This window comes from Salvelinus sp. IW2-2015, linkage group LG36 (genome assembly GCF_002910315.2).
Source record: "Salvelinus sp. IW2-2015 linkage group LG36, ASM291031v2, whole genome shotgun sequence".
Lineage (NCBI taxonomy): Eukaryota > Metazoa > Chordata > Actinopteri > Salmoniformes > Salmonidae > Salvelinus > Salvelinus sp. IW2-2015.
The window spans coordinates 19,330,236-19,344,026 of record NC_036875.1 but is presented as its reverse complement, the minus strand read 5'-3'; the positions used below and the strand labels follow the sequence as shown (position 1 = coordinate 19,344,026).

At 42.9% G+C, this 13,791-nt stretch overlaps 1 protein-coding gene across 1 annotated transcript in view; it reads right to left on the bottom strand.

The window, feature by feature from the left end:
• LOC111959240 (inositol polyphosphate-4-phosphatase type I A-like) overlaps positions 1-13,791 on the bottom strand; it is a 52,272-nt gene that overhangs the window by 26,545 nt on the left and 11,936 nt on the right. The window contains exons 2-4 of the mRNA XM_070437624.1: positions 11,308-11,415; positions 11,124-11,168; positions 1,812-1,955 (exon numbers count right to left, since the gene is read on the bottom strand). Of these exons, the coding sequence (XP_070293725.1) occupies positions 1,812-1,955; positions 11,124-11,168; positions 11,308-11,415 (297 nt within the window). The remainder of the gene's footprint in view (positions 1-1,811; positions 1,956-11,123; positions 11,169-11,307; positions 11,416-13,791) is intronic.

Sequence of the window (13,791 nt, the reverse complement as noted above, 5' to 3'; positions counted from 1 at the left end):
TTCGAAGTAAACGAGAGAGAAGAGAGAGAGACGAGAGAGAAAGATTTAATGCATGGGCTAGAGCAGAGATTAGGTCCGGGATTAACCAGCACTGGAAATTATCAAAGATCCAGAAAGAGCCGGTAAACTACAACCACCTGAAAAGGAAGACGATTTCCCAAAACCTTCCATAACAAAGCCATCACCTACAGAGAGTATAGACACCTTGGAGAAGAGTCCCCTAAGCAAGCTGGTCCAGGGCTCTCTGTTATACACAGAAGCAAGAAACACAAACCCCCAACAAGAGCCCACAGGACAACAGCACAATTAGGACCAACCAAAAAAATCATGAGAAACAGAAAAGATAATTAACTTGACACATTGGAAAAGAATTAAACCAAAAAAACAGAGCAAACTAGAATGCTATTTGGCCCCTAACAAGAGAGTACACAGATGGCAGAATACCTGACAACTGTGACTACCCAAACTTAAGAAAGCTTTGGACTATGTACCAGACTCAGTGAGCAATAGCTTGCTATTGAGAAAGGCCGCCGTAGGCGACATGGCTCTAAAGAGATAGACAGGCTGATATGTGCACACACTGCCCACAAAATGAGGTGGAAACTGAGCTGCACTCCTAACCTCCGCCAATGTAATGACCATAACATATTAGAGAGACATATTTCCCTCAGATTACACAGATCCATAGATACAAAGAATTGAAACATCCAAATTTTGATAAACGCCCCAATATCTAACTGGGAAAATTCACACAGTGTGCCACCGATCAGCACCAACGCAGCAAGATTTGTGAAACGCTGTTGCCTACCAGAAAAGGGCAAACCAGTGAAGAACAAACACATATTGTTTATATATACTACCCATATTTATGCTTATTTTATTTGAAACTTGTGTGCCGTTTAACCATTTGTTACGATTGTTACAAAACACCTGTATATTATATAATATAACATTTGTAATGTCTTTATTGTTTTTGAAACTCTGTATGTGTAATGCTTAACTGTTTCAAATGTTGTATGTGTTATATTTTCACTTTTGTATAAGATATCTACCCGCATTGCTGTTGGAATGTGTTAACACATGTTTTCCATCGCCAACTAAAGCCCCTTGAAATTGAATTGATGAGAGGAGCAGAGGGAGAGAGAGAGAAAAGATGAGAGAGAGACGAGAAAAGAGGAAAGAGTACGATGGAAGAGAGAAAGAGAAAGAGTAAAAAGAGAGGAGATGAGAGAGAGATGTATGAAGAGAGAGAGGATGAGAGACGCTAAACAGAGGGAGATAGTGATGAAACAAGAGCCCTGACTGAATGCTTAAGTACCTGACGAGAGAGGGATGATTGAAGCACGAGGAGAGAGAGTAAACCGTACAAGGTGGAAACAGAAAGTAACGAGTCCCAAGCGTTTCAACTTGAGACGTGGAGTTTGAAGCAGAGACGGGTGAGGACGAGAGAGAGATTTGCAAGAACACTCCTTCACTAAAACAACATTATCAGTAAAAAAAATGTAAATGTAAAAATTAACAATTGCAAAGTACACTGGGAATTATTATTGACCTTGTTTTGGGGGCAGAGCTCATTATAATAATATCCAGAATGCTTTACAAGTGTTCATTTTTACATTTACATTTAGGTCATTTAGCAGACACTCTTATCACACCCTAGTGCCATCAGCCTTCTGATACCAATGCAGGGTTAAAGGGGGCCACAAAATTGTGAACCCATATAAAGAATGGTATAGAAAAGTTACACAATACATTAGAATGTAGTTCAGAAGTAATTCAATACGTATTTTGAATACATGTAACAGAAATACTGCCCATCTCTGGGTGTGGTTCTACCTCTATGATCTCTGTCTGAGCATGTTTGGTCCAGAAGGCCTGGGGAGGAGTGGTACAGCTGACCGCCACAAAGCTGGTCGGTTTACGGTCCAATGCTGGGGTGATCAGCTCACTGCACGCTGGGGGTACAACAGGGAAGTGAACATTAAAGGCAAAATCTGTAATCTCACTCCTGGCCCTAAAATAGGGATGGGGCTGGGGAAATGTAATTTGTTACCTCTCTCAAATTCATAGACAGAGTAATACAACTTTATTTTTTGTGTTATGATAAGACAGTTGTACTAAACTAATAAGGCATTTATAAGCTTTATTCTTCAAGAATCAATGGGTACTGTTCAGGGTTTCCATTTGACCGGCAACATTTTAATTGACCCGGACATTTAAGAAATTTACCGGATCCATATGCATTGGGTGCGTAACCTGTCTAGGGCGTCCGCCCACAGTGCTCAGAATGACAGAAATCACATTTAGAATATGGTAATTCCTATTAACAGAACATCCAAGTCGAGGTTGCAATGATGTGCGGTCCTTCTTACCGAATTACCGAATTCTTATGTGCACTTTGAAAATGTTAGACTAAAATCAAATCAAACTTTACTTGTCACATGCGCCGAATACAACAAGTGTATACCTGACCGTGAAATGCTTACTTTACAAGCCCTTAACCAACAGTGCAGTTTAAGAAGAGTTAAGAAAATATTTCCCAAATAGACTAAAGTAAAAAATAATAATAAAAAGTAACAAAAAATAATAACAATAACGAGGCTATATATAGCGGGTACCGATACCGAGTCAGTGTGCGGGGTACAGGTTAGTTGAGGTAATTTGTACATGTAAGTGGAGGTGAAGTGACTTTGCATAGATAATAAACAGTGAGTAGCAGCAGTGTACAAAATGGAGGGGGTCAATGTAAATAGTCCGGTGGCGATTTTATTAATTGTTCAGCAGTCTTATGGTTGGGGGTAGAAGCTGTTGAGGAGCCTTTTGGTCCTAGACTTGGCGTTCCGGGTACCGCTTGCCGCGTGGTAGCAGAGAAAACAGTCTATAACTGTTTTCGGTACCCGGAACGCCAAGTCTAGGACCAAAAGGCTCCTCAACAGCTTCTACCCCCAATCCATAAGACTGCTGAACAATTAATGGCAGTATGGATAGCAGTAAACTTGGCCCCAGTGATGTACTAGGCCGTACGCACTACCCTCTGTAGCGCCTTATGGTCAGATGCCGAGCAGTTGCCATACCAGGCGGTGATGCAACCGGTCAGGATGCTCTCGATGGTGCAGCTGTAGAACCTTTTGAGGATCTGGGGACCAATGCCAAATCTATTCAGTCTCCTGAGGGGTAAAAGGTTTTGTCGTGCCCTCTTCACGACTGACTTGGTATGTTTGGACCATGATAGTTCATTGGTGATGTGGACACAAAGGAACTTGAAACTCTCGACCCGCTCCACTACAGCCCCGTCGATGTTAGTGGGGGCCTGTTCGGCCCGCCTTTTCCTGTAGTCCACGATCAGCTCCTTTGTCTTGCTCACATTAAAATACGCCTCTGCTGTCTTCAACCAGGATCTCAGCGATCACTGCCTCATTGCCTGCGTGCGTAATGGGTCTGCGGTCAAACAACCACCCCTCATCAATATCAAACGCTCCCTAAAACATTTCAGCAAGCAGGCCTTTCTAATCGACCTGGCTCGGGTATCCTGGAAGGATATTGACCTCATCCCGTCAGTAGAGGATGCCTGGTTGCTCTTTAAAAATGCTTTCCTCGCCATCTTAAATAAGCATGCCCCNGTATCCTGGAAGGATATTGACCTCATCCCGTCAGTAGAGGATGCCTGGTTGCTCTTTAAAAATGCTTTCCTCGCCATCTTAAATAAGCATGCCCCATTCAAAAAATGTAGAACTAAGAATAGATATAGCCCTTGGTTCACCCTAGACTTGACTGCCCTTGACCAGCACAAAAACATCCTGTGGTGTTCTGCATTAGCATCGAATAGCCCCCTGCGATATGCAACTTTTCAGGGAAGTCAGGAACCAATATACTCAGTCAGTTAGGAAAGCTAAGGCTAGCTATTTCAAACAGAAATTTGCATCCTGTAGCACTAATTCCAGAAAGTTTTGGGACACTGTAAAGTCCATGGAGAAAAGAGCACCTCCTTCCAGCTGCCCACTGCACTGAGGCTAGGAAACACTGTCACCACCGATAAATCTACGATAATCAATAATTTCAATAAGCATTTTCCTACGGCTGGCCAGGCTACCCCTACCCTGTCCTACAGCTCAGCACCCCCTGCAGCAACTTGCCCAAGCCCCCCCCCCACTTCTCCTTCACCCAAATCCAGACAGCTGATGTTCTGAAAGAGCCTCAAAATCTGGATCCCTACAAATCAGCTGGGCTAGACAATCTGGACCCTCTCTTCTAAAATGATCAGCTGAAATTGTTGCAACCCCTATTACTAGCCTGTTCAACCTCTCTTCCGTATGGTCTGAGATCCCCAAAGATTGGAAAGCTGCTGCGGTCATCCCCCTCTTCAAAGGGGGAGACACTCTAGACCCAAACTGTTATAGACCTATATCCATCCTGCCCTGCCTTTCCAAAATCTTCGAAAGCCAAGTTAACAAACAGATAACCGACTATTTCGAATCACACCGTACCTTCTCCACTATGCGATCTGGTTTCCGAGCTGGTCATGGGTGCACCTCAGCCACGCTCAAGGTCCTAAACGATATCATAACCGCCATCGATAAAAGACAGTACTGTGCAGCCATCTTCATCAACCTGGCCAAGGCTTTTGATTCTGTCAATCACTGCATTCTTATCTGCAAACTCAATAGCCTTGGTTTCTGAAATGACTGCCTCGCCTGGTTCACCAACTACTTCTCAGATACAGTTCAGTGTGTCAAATCGGAGGGCCTGTTGTCCGGACCTCTGGCAGTCCCTATGGGGGTGCTACAGGGTTAAATTCTCGGGCCGATTCTTTCTCTGTATACATCAATGATGTCACTCTTGCTGCTGGTGATTCTCTGATCAACCTCTATGCAGACGACACCATTCTGTATACATCTGGCCCTTTTTTGGATATTGTGTTAACAAACCTCCAAATGAACTTCAATGCCATACAACACTTCCGTGGGCTCCAACTGCTTTTAAATGCTAGTAAAACTAAATGCATGCTCTTCAACCGATTGCTGCCCGCACCCGCCCGCCCGACTAGCATCACAACTCTGGATGGTCCTGACTTAGAATATGTGGACAACTACAAATCAAATCAAATCAAATCTTATTTGTCACATACACATGGTTAGCAGATGTTAATGCGAGTGTAGCGAAATGCTTGTGCTTCTAGTTCCGACAATGCAGTAATAACCAACGAGTAATCTAACCTAACAATTCCACAACTACTACCTTATACACACATAAGTGTAAAGGGATAAAGAATATGTACATAAAGATATATGAATGAGTGATGGTACAGAACGGCATAGGCAAGATGCAGTAGATGGTATAGAGTACAGTATATACATATGAAGATGAGTAATGTAGGGTATATAAACATAAAGTGGCATAGTTTAAAGTGGCTAGTGTTACATGTATTACATAAAGATGGCAAATGCAGTAGATGATATAAAGTACAGTATTACTATACATATACATATGAGATGAGTAATGTAGGGTATGTAAACATTATATTAAGTGGCATTGTTTAAAGTGGTTAGTGATACATTTTTACATACATTTCCATCAATTCCCATTATTAAAGTGGCTGGAGTTGAATCAGTATGTTGACAGCGGCCACTAAATGTTAGTGGTGGCTGTTTAACAGTCTGATGGCCTTGAGATAGAAGCTGTTTTTCAGTCTCTCGGGTCCCTGCTTTGATGCACCTGTACTGACCTCGCCTTCTGGATGATAGCGGGGTGAACAGGCAGTGGCTCGGGTGGTTGTTGTCCTTGATGATCTTTATGGCCTTCCTGTGACATCGGGTGGTGTAGGTGTCCTGGAGGGCAGGTAGTTTGCCCCCGGTGATGCGCTGTGCAGACCTCACTACCCTCTGGAGAGCCTTACGGTTGTGGGCGGAGCAGTTGCCGTACCAGCCAAATTTCTTCAGCCTCCTGAGGTTGAAGAGGTGCTGTTGCGCCTTCTTCACAACGCTGTCTGTGTGGGTGGACCAATTCAGTTTGTCCGTGATGTGTACGCCGAGGAACTTAAAACTTACAACCCTCTCCGCTACTGTCCCGTCGATGTGGATAGGGGGGTGCTCCCTCTGCTGTTTCCTGAAGTCCACAATCATCTCCTTTGTTTTGTTGACGTTGAGTGTGAGGTTATTTTCCTGACACCACACTCCGAGGTGTCACAAACACCTAGGTGTTTGGTTAGACTGTAAACTCTCCATCCAGACTCACACTAAGCATCTCCAATCCAAAATTAAATCTAGAATCGGCTTCCTATTTCACAAACAAAGCATCCTTCACTCATGCTGCCAAACACACCCTCGTAAACAAACTATCTTACCAATCCTTGACTTTGGCGATGTAATTTACAAAATAGCCTCCAACACTCTACTCAGCAAACTGGATGTAGTCTATCACAGTGCCATCTGTTTTGTCACCAAAGCCCCATATACTAACCATCACTGCGACCTGTATGCTCTCGTTGGCTGGCCCTCACTACATATTCGTCGCCAAACCCACTGGCTCCAGGTCATCTGTAAGTCTTTGCTAGGTAAAGCCCCGCCTTATCCCAGCTCACTGGTCACCATAGCAACACCCACCCGTAGCACACGCTCCAGCAGGTATATTTCACTGGTCATCCTCAAAGCCAACACTTCCTTTGGCCGCCTTTCCTTCCAGTTCTCTGCTGCCAATGACTGAAACGAATTGCAAAAATCACTGAAGCTGGAGTCTTATATCTCCCTCTCTAACTTTAAGCATCAGCTGTCAGAGCAGCTTACCGATCACTGTACATGTACACAGCCAATCTGTAAATAGCACACCCAACTACCTCATCCCTATATTGTTATTTATCCTCTTGCTCTTTTGCACCCCAGTATCTCTACTTGCACATCATCATCTGCACATCTATCACTCCAGTGTTAATGCTAAATTGTAATAATTTTGCCTATATGGCCTATTTAATGCCTTACCTCCCTGCTCTTCTACATTTGCACACACTGTACATAGATTTTTCTATTGTGTTATTGACTGTACGTTTGTTTATGTGTAACTCTGTGTTGTTGTTTTTGTCGCACTGCTTTGCTTTATCTTGGCCAGGTCGCAGTTGTAAATGAGAACTTGTTCTCAACTGGCCTACCTGGTTAAATAAAGGTGAAATAAAAAATTTAAACATTGAGGGAGAGGTTGTTGTGCTGGCACCACACTGCCAGTTCTCTGACCTCCTCCCTATAGGTCGTCTCATCGTTGTCGGTGATCAGGCCTACCACTGTTGTGTCATCAGCAAACTTAATGATGGTGTTGGAGTCGTGTTTGGCCACGCAGTCGTGGGTGAACAGGGAGTACAGGAGGGGACTAAGTACACACCCCTGAGGGGCCCCAGTGTTAAGGATCAGCGTGGCAGACATGTTGTTGCCTACTCTTACCACCTGGGGGTGGCCCCTCAGGAAGTCCAGGATCCAGTTGCAGAGGGAGGTGTTTAGTCCCAGAGTCCTTAGCTTAGTGATGAGCTTCATGATGAGCTTCATGATCAGCCTGTCAAAGCACTTCATGGCTACTGATGTGAGTGCTACGGGGTGGTAATCATTTAGGCAGGTTATCTTCGCTTCCTTGGGCACAGGGACTATGGTGGTCTGCTTGAAACATGTAGGTATTACAGACTCGGTCAGGGAGAGGATGAAAATGTTAATGAAGACACTTGACAGGTGGTCCGCACATGCTTTGAGTACACGTCCAGAAATCCGTCTGGCCCAGCGGCTTGTGAATGTTGACCTGTTTAAAGGTTTTGTTCACATTGGCTGCCGAGAGCATTATCACACAGTCGTCCAGAACAGCTGGAGCTCTTGTTCATGCTTCAGTGTTGCTTGCCTCGAAGCGAGCATAAAAGGCATTTAGCTCGTCTGGTAGGCTTGCGTCACTGGGCAGCTCGCATCTGGGGTTCCCTTTGTAGTCATTAATAGATCTCAAGCCCTGCCACATCTGACGAGCGTCAGAGCTGGTGTAGTAGGATTCAATCAATCCTGTATTGACACTTTGCTTGTTTGATGGTTCGTCTGAGGGCATAGCGGGATTTCTTATAAACTTCCGGATTAGTCTCCCGCTCCTTGAAAGCGGCACCTCTAGCCTTTAGCTCAGTGCGGATGTTGCCTGTAATCCATGGCTTCTTGTTGGGATATGTACGAATGGTCACAGTGGGGACGACATCGTCGATGCACTTATTGATGAAGCGGATGACTGAGGTGGTATACTCCTCAATGGCATTGGATGAATCACGGAACATATTCCAGTCTGTGCTAGCAAAACAGTCCTGTAGTGTAGCATCTGTGTCATCTGACCAATTCCGTATTGAGCGAATCACTGGTACTTCTTGCTTTAGTTTTTGCTGGTAAGCATGAATCAGGAGGATAGAATTATGGTCAGATTTGCCAAATGGAGGGTGGGGGAGAGCTTTGTATGCATCTCTGTGTGTAGAGTAAAAGTGGTCTAGGATTTTTTTCCTCTGGATGCACATGTGACATGCTGGTAAAAATTTGGTAAAACTGATATAAGCTTGCCTGCATTAAAGTCCCCGGCCACTAGGAGCGCTGCTTCTGGGAGAGCATTTTCTTCTTTGCTTATGGCCTTATAGCGTTGGTTGAGAGCGGTCTTAGTGCCAGCTTCGTTCTGTGGTGATAAATAGACGGCTACAAATAATATAGATGAGACTCTCTTGGTAGATAGTGTGGTTGTCACGGCCGTTGCTGGAAGAAGACCAAAATGCAGCGTTGTGAGCGTACATTTCCTTTTTATTTAAAATGTCGCCAACAAAACAACAAACGAAGAAAACAACCGTGAAGCTTACAGGGCTAAGTGCCACTAACAAAGATAACTACCCACACTGAAAGGAGGGAAAAAGGGCTACCTAAGTATGATTCCCAATCAGAGAAAACGATAGACAGCTGTCCCTGATTGAGAACCATACCCAGCCAAAACATAGAAATAAAGAAACATAGAAAACAAAACATAGAATGCCCACCCCACATCACACCCTGACCTAACCAAATAGAGAAATAAAACGGCTCTCTAAGGTCAGGGCGTGACAGTGGTCTACAGCTTATCATAAGGTACCTCAGGCGAGCAATACCTCGAGACTTATTTAATATTAGACATCGCACACCAGCTGTTATTGACAAATAGACACACACCCCCACACCTCGTCTAATCAGACGTAGCTTCTCTGTTCTGCCGGTGTATGGAAAATCCCGCCAGCTCTATATTATCCGTATCGTCGTTCAGCCACGTCTCGGTGAAACATAAAATATTACAGTTTTTAATGTCCCGTTGGTAGGATAATCTTAATCGTACGTCATTAATTTTATTTTCCAGTGATTGCACGTTAGCAAGAAGAACGAATGGCAGTGGGAGTTTACTCTTGGGCAGCCCGATCCGCGGCCCTTTTTCCTGCGTCTTTTCTTCAAGCAAATGACGGGGATCTGGGTCTGTTCCAGTGAAAGCAGGATATCCTTCTTGTTGGACTCTTTAAAGGAAAAAGTTTGTTCCAGTCCGCGGTGAGTAATCGCTGTTCTGATGTCCAGAAGTTATTTTCAGTCATAAGAGATGGTAGCAGCAACATTATGTACACAATAAGTAAAAGAATAAGTTACACAAAACTCAAAAAACAAACAAAATAGCACAATTGGTTGGGATAATGTAAAACCTCAGCCATGTTCTTCGGCGCCACACTTACTTTATCTCAGCCAACAACACGTGCACGTGTAACAAACAGCAAAATCACTAGCCTATGTCAACCTACTACAGTAGAAAAGTTTAGGCTACTTATTCTATTGATCAGCTTGTCGAGAAAGATATTGTTTATTCCAAACTCTGGGACAGATTCATAATTCATACAACCAGTTGGCCTAGCAAAAGTCTGATGTAACAGATGAGAATGTTTAGCTTAAAATGTTGCTAAACTATTATTTCTTCACATTATAAGCGATGTGCACAAGGCAGTAGGCTACGCGCGGGTGTTCATTCCATAATGCAATAAGCAGCAACACACTGTTGTTGTCACGATCGTGTGGAGGATTGACGGACCAAAACGCAGCAGTAGGAAAATAAGCCATCTTCTTTTATTATTGAAGAAGGCAAAAATGAAACAAAACACACTTTCAAACTAACCAAAACAAAAACGATCGTGAAGCTAATAAACGTCGTGCACATACAACAGGCTACAAACGTTCTGACATAGACAATTACCCACATCAAACGAAAGCCTATGGCTACCCTAAATATGGCTCCCAATCAGAGACAACAGAAATCAGCTGTCTCTAATTGGGAACCCATTCAGGCAACCATAGACTCTCCTAGACAACTACACCAACATAGACACAGCTAGACACATACACTCAACACAAACCCATACACTACACCCAACACCCCCTTTACCATATAACCACCCAAAACCGATAAAACCCAAACATTCCCCATGTCACACCCTGACCTAACTAAAATAATAAAGAAAACAAAGAATACTAAGGCCAGGGTGTGACAGTTGTCAAAAGGGCACTGCACATTCGAGCGGTTTCATGTGACAGAGCTGAAAATATCAGTTACAAATTTAGAAAGAGAGGAGATCTAAATGGCTACTTTGAAGAAAGTTAAGACATGCCTCATAATATGTATTAAAACATTCAGGCCTCTTTCTAGAGCGCCGACTTTCCTACCTGAAGATCACTGACATCACGATTTGACCTTGTATTTTTCAGAGTTTACAGTTGTCTTGAAAGCACCACAAGATGTTGCAGCAGCACCTCTTGCGCTGTCTGACAGCGTGTGATAAATAAGATAGCCTACATAACAAATATACTGTACACGCGCCAATTTAATTCCATTAAATCATGCAAATGAACCTATAGACCGATAAGCATGACCAGTCAAATGTATTTCCATCAATGAATAGGGTAAAAAGCATCATTTCGTAATGGGACCCTGACAATTGACCAGCGGCAATTTTATTTATGGGCTTTTCAATTTTTTTAACTGGACAAAAGCCGGCTATTAACCGCTAACGGAAACCCTGGTACTGTTATAAATATCAAAGACAATTGAACCAGAGTGAGAAGGCTTTCAGCAACATCACTCACCCAGGCTGAACTCCAGCACTGGCTCATCTGGGTCCTGACTGTTACCTACAAGAACACAAGATATTTATATATATTTTTTACAACTACAGCGACAAAAAAGACAAGTTTATGCACATACTTATTTTCAGTGGGCAAACATACAAGAATACTGTTACTACGGTAACTATGGTAACATGGCCCTTACCTGCCAGAGTCAGTCCCATTATCTCAGCCGAGAGGTCAAAGGTGTTAGCCCGGTACACGGACCATGGCCGGTGACGCGGGCTAGCCTTCCCCTTCCCCGACATCATGGCTGGGGGTTAAGGGTCAGGGGGTAAGGGGGTAAGGGAGGTTGGAGAATGGGATTTTGGGTAAGGAGTGGAGGGGGTTAAGAACAAATACCACACGTCCTCCTCACACACACACACACTCTCTGCAGATCAGATCCCTATGTGTGTTTTGGAAGGATCCTTTCCTGTGTGATTATCTCTTCAGTCTCTGGACTCTTAGTGTGGAGCTGGAGGGAGAGAGAGAATGACAACAAAGGTATTAGCCACGTCAACATAGAATGTGAATAGATGGAGTGGACACTTCACCTGATCTTTATTTGACATCTATATTACCCTTCTCAGTTGAATTAATCAGGTATTGTTACGCTGGTGATGCACATACACTGTAGCTAAGGAGTGTCATGAATAGAACAATGGCAATGCAACACAGCTGCATCTCCTATGTGCTATTCTAGTCAATTCTACATCTACATATGTCAGGTCCATAAATGTTGGCACTCTTGATAAAGATTAACAAAAAAGACAGTATAAAATAAGCTATATTGCATGCTCTATATTATTTTATACTAATACAATTGCTCAGAGAACAAGTAATTTAAAAAAACATCTAGGGCTCCAGGACCAGTGGAAGCAAAATAGCCCCATAACATAAAATATCCACCACCATATTTTGAGGTACTTTTCTACATACAGTTGAAGTCGGAAGTTTACATACACTTAGGTTGGAGTCATTAAAACACGTTTTTCAACCACTCCACAAATTTCTTGTTAACAAACTTTAGTTTTAGCAAGTCAGTTAGGACATCTACTTTGTGCATTACACAAGTCATTTTTCCAACAATTGTTTACAGACAGATTATTTCACTTATCATTCACTGTATCACAATTCCAGTGGGTCAGAAGTTGACATACACTAAGTTGACTGTGCCTTTAAACAGCTTGGAAAATTCCAGAAAATTATGTCATGGCTTTAGAAGCTTCTGATAGGCTAATTGACATAATTTGAGTCAATTGGAGGTGTATCTGTGGATGTATTTCAAGGCCTACCTTCAAACTCAGTGCCTCTTTGCTTGATATCATTGGAAAATCAAAAGAAATCAGCCAAGTCCTCAGAAAAGAAATTGTAGACCTCCACAAGTCTGGTTCAAACGCCTGAAGGTACCACGTTCATCTGTACAAACAATAGTACGCAAGWATAAACACAATGGAACCATGCAGCTGTCATACCGCTCAGGAAGGAGAGGTGTTCTGTCTCCTAAAGATGAACATAGTTTGGTGCGAAAAGTGTAAATCAATCCCAGAACAACAAAGGACCTTGTGAAGATGCTGGAGGAAACAGGTACAAAAGTATCTATATCCACAGTAAAACGAGTCCTATATCGACGTAACTGAAAGGCCGCTCAGCAAGGAAGAAGCCACTGGTCCAAAACCTAATCCAAGTGCGAATGCCGTTTATCAAACTCCACACATACCAGTGGTGGATTTAGCGTTGAAAAACGGAAGCATAAGCAGAAAGCTTTGAGACATCTACGATAAAATATGGTGGTGCATCTTTGATGTTATGGGGCTATTTTGCTTCCACTGGTCATGTTAAGGTAAACAGCATCATTAACTTTACTCAGTACGAGGACATTTTAGCCAAAGACCTGGTTGCCTCTGCCAGGAGGCTGACACTTGGCCGCAAGTGGATCTTTCAGTAAGACAATAACCCCACACATGAATTAAAATCCACAAAGAAATGCTTCATTGACCACAAAATGTCATTTTGCAATGGCATTTCAGTCACAGGACTTGAACCCCATTGAAAACCTGTGGTTTGAATTGAAGAGGAAGTCCATAAGAGCAGACGAAGGATATCAAGGATCTGGGAAGATTCTGTACGGAGGTAAAGTATAAGATCCCTCCCGTTGTGTTATCCAATCTCATAAAATATTGTAGGAAAAGGCTCAGTGTCGTTATCCTCAGAAGGTAACGGTGCTGGAGTATTGAAAACAGGGGTGCCAATCATTTTGACCCCTATCTTTTTGAGATCTTTTTTATTATTTGTTTAACAAAATCTTGTTCTCTGAGCAATTGTATTAGTATAAAATAATATCATGTCACAATTTTTTGAGCATACAATATAGCTCAGTATTTGTATAATTTATTTATACAAATACTGAGTTATACACTGAGTGTACAAAACATTAGGAACACCTGCTCTTTCCATGACAGACTGACCAGGTGAATCCAGGTGAAAGCTATGATCCCCTATTGACGTCACCTGTTAAATCCACTTCAATCAGTATAGATAAAGGGGAGGAGACAGGTTAAAGAAAGATTTAAGCCTTGAGACAGGGATTGTGCATGTGTGACATTCAGAGGGTAAATGGGCAAGACAAAATATTGATGAGCATTTG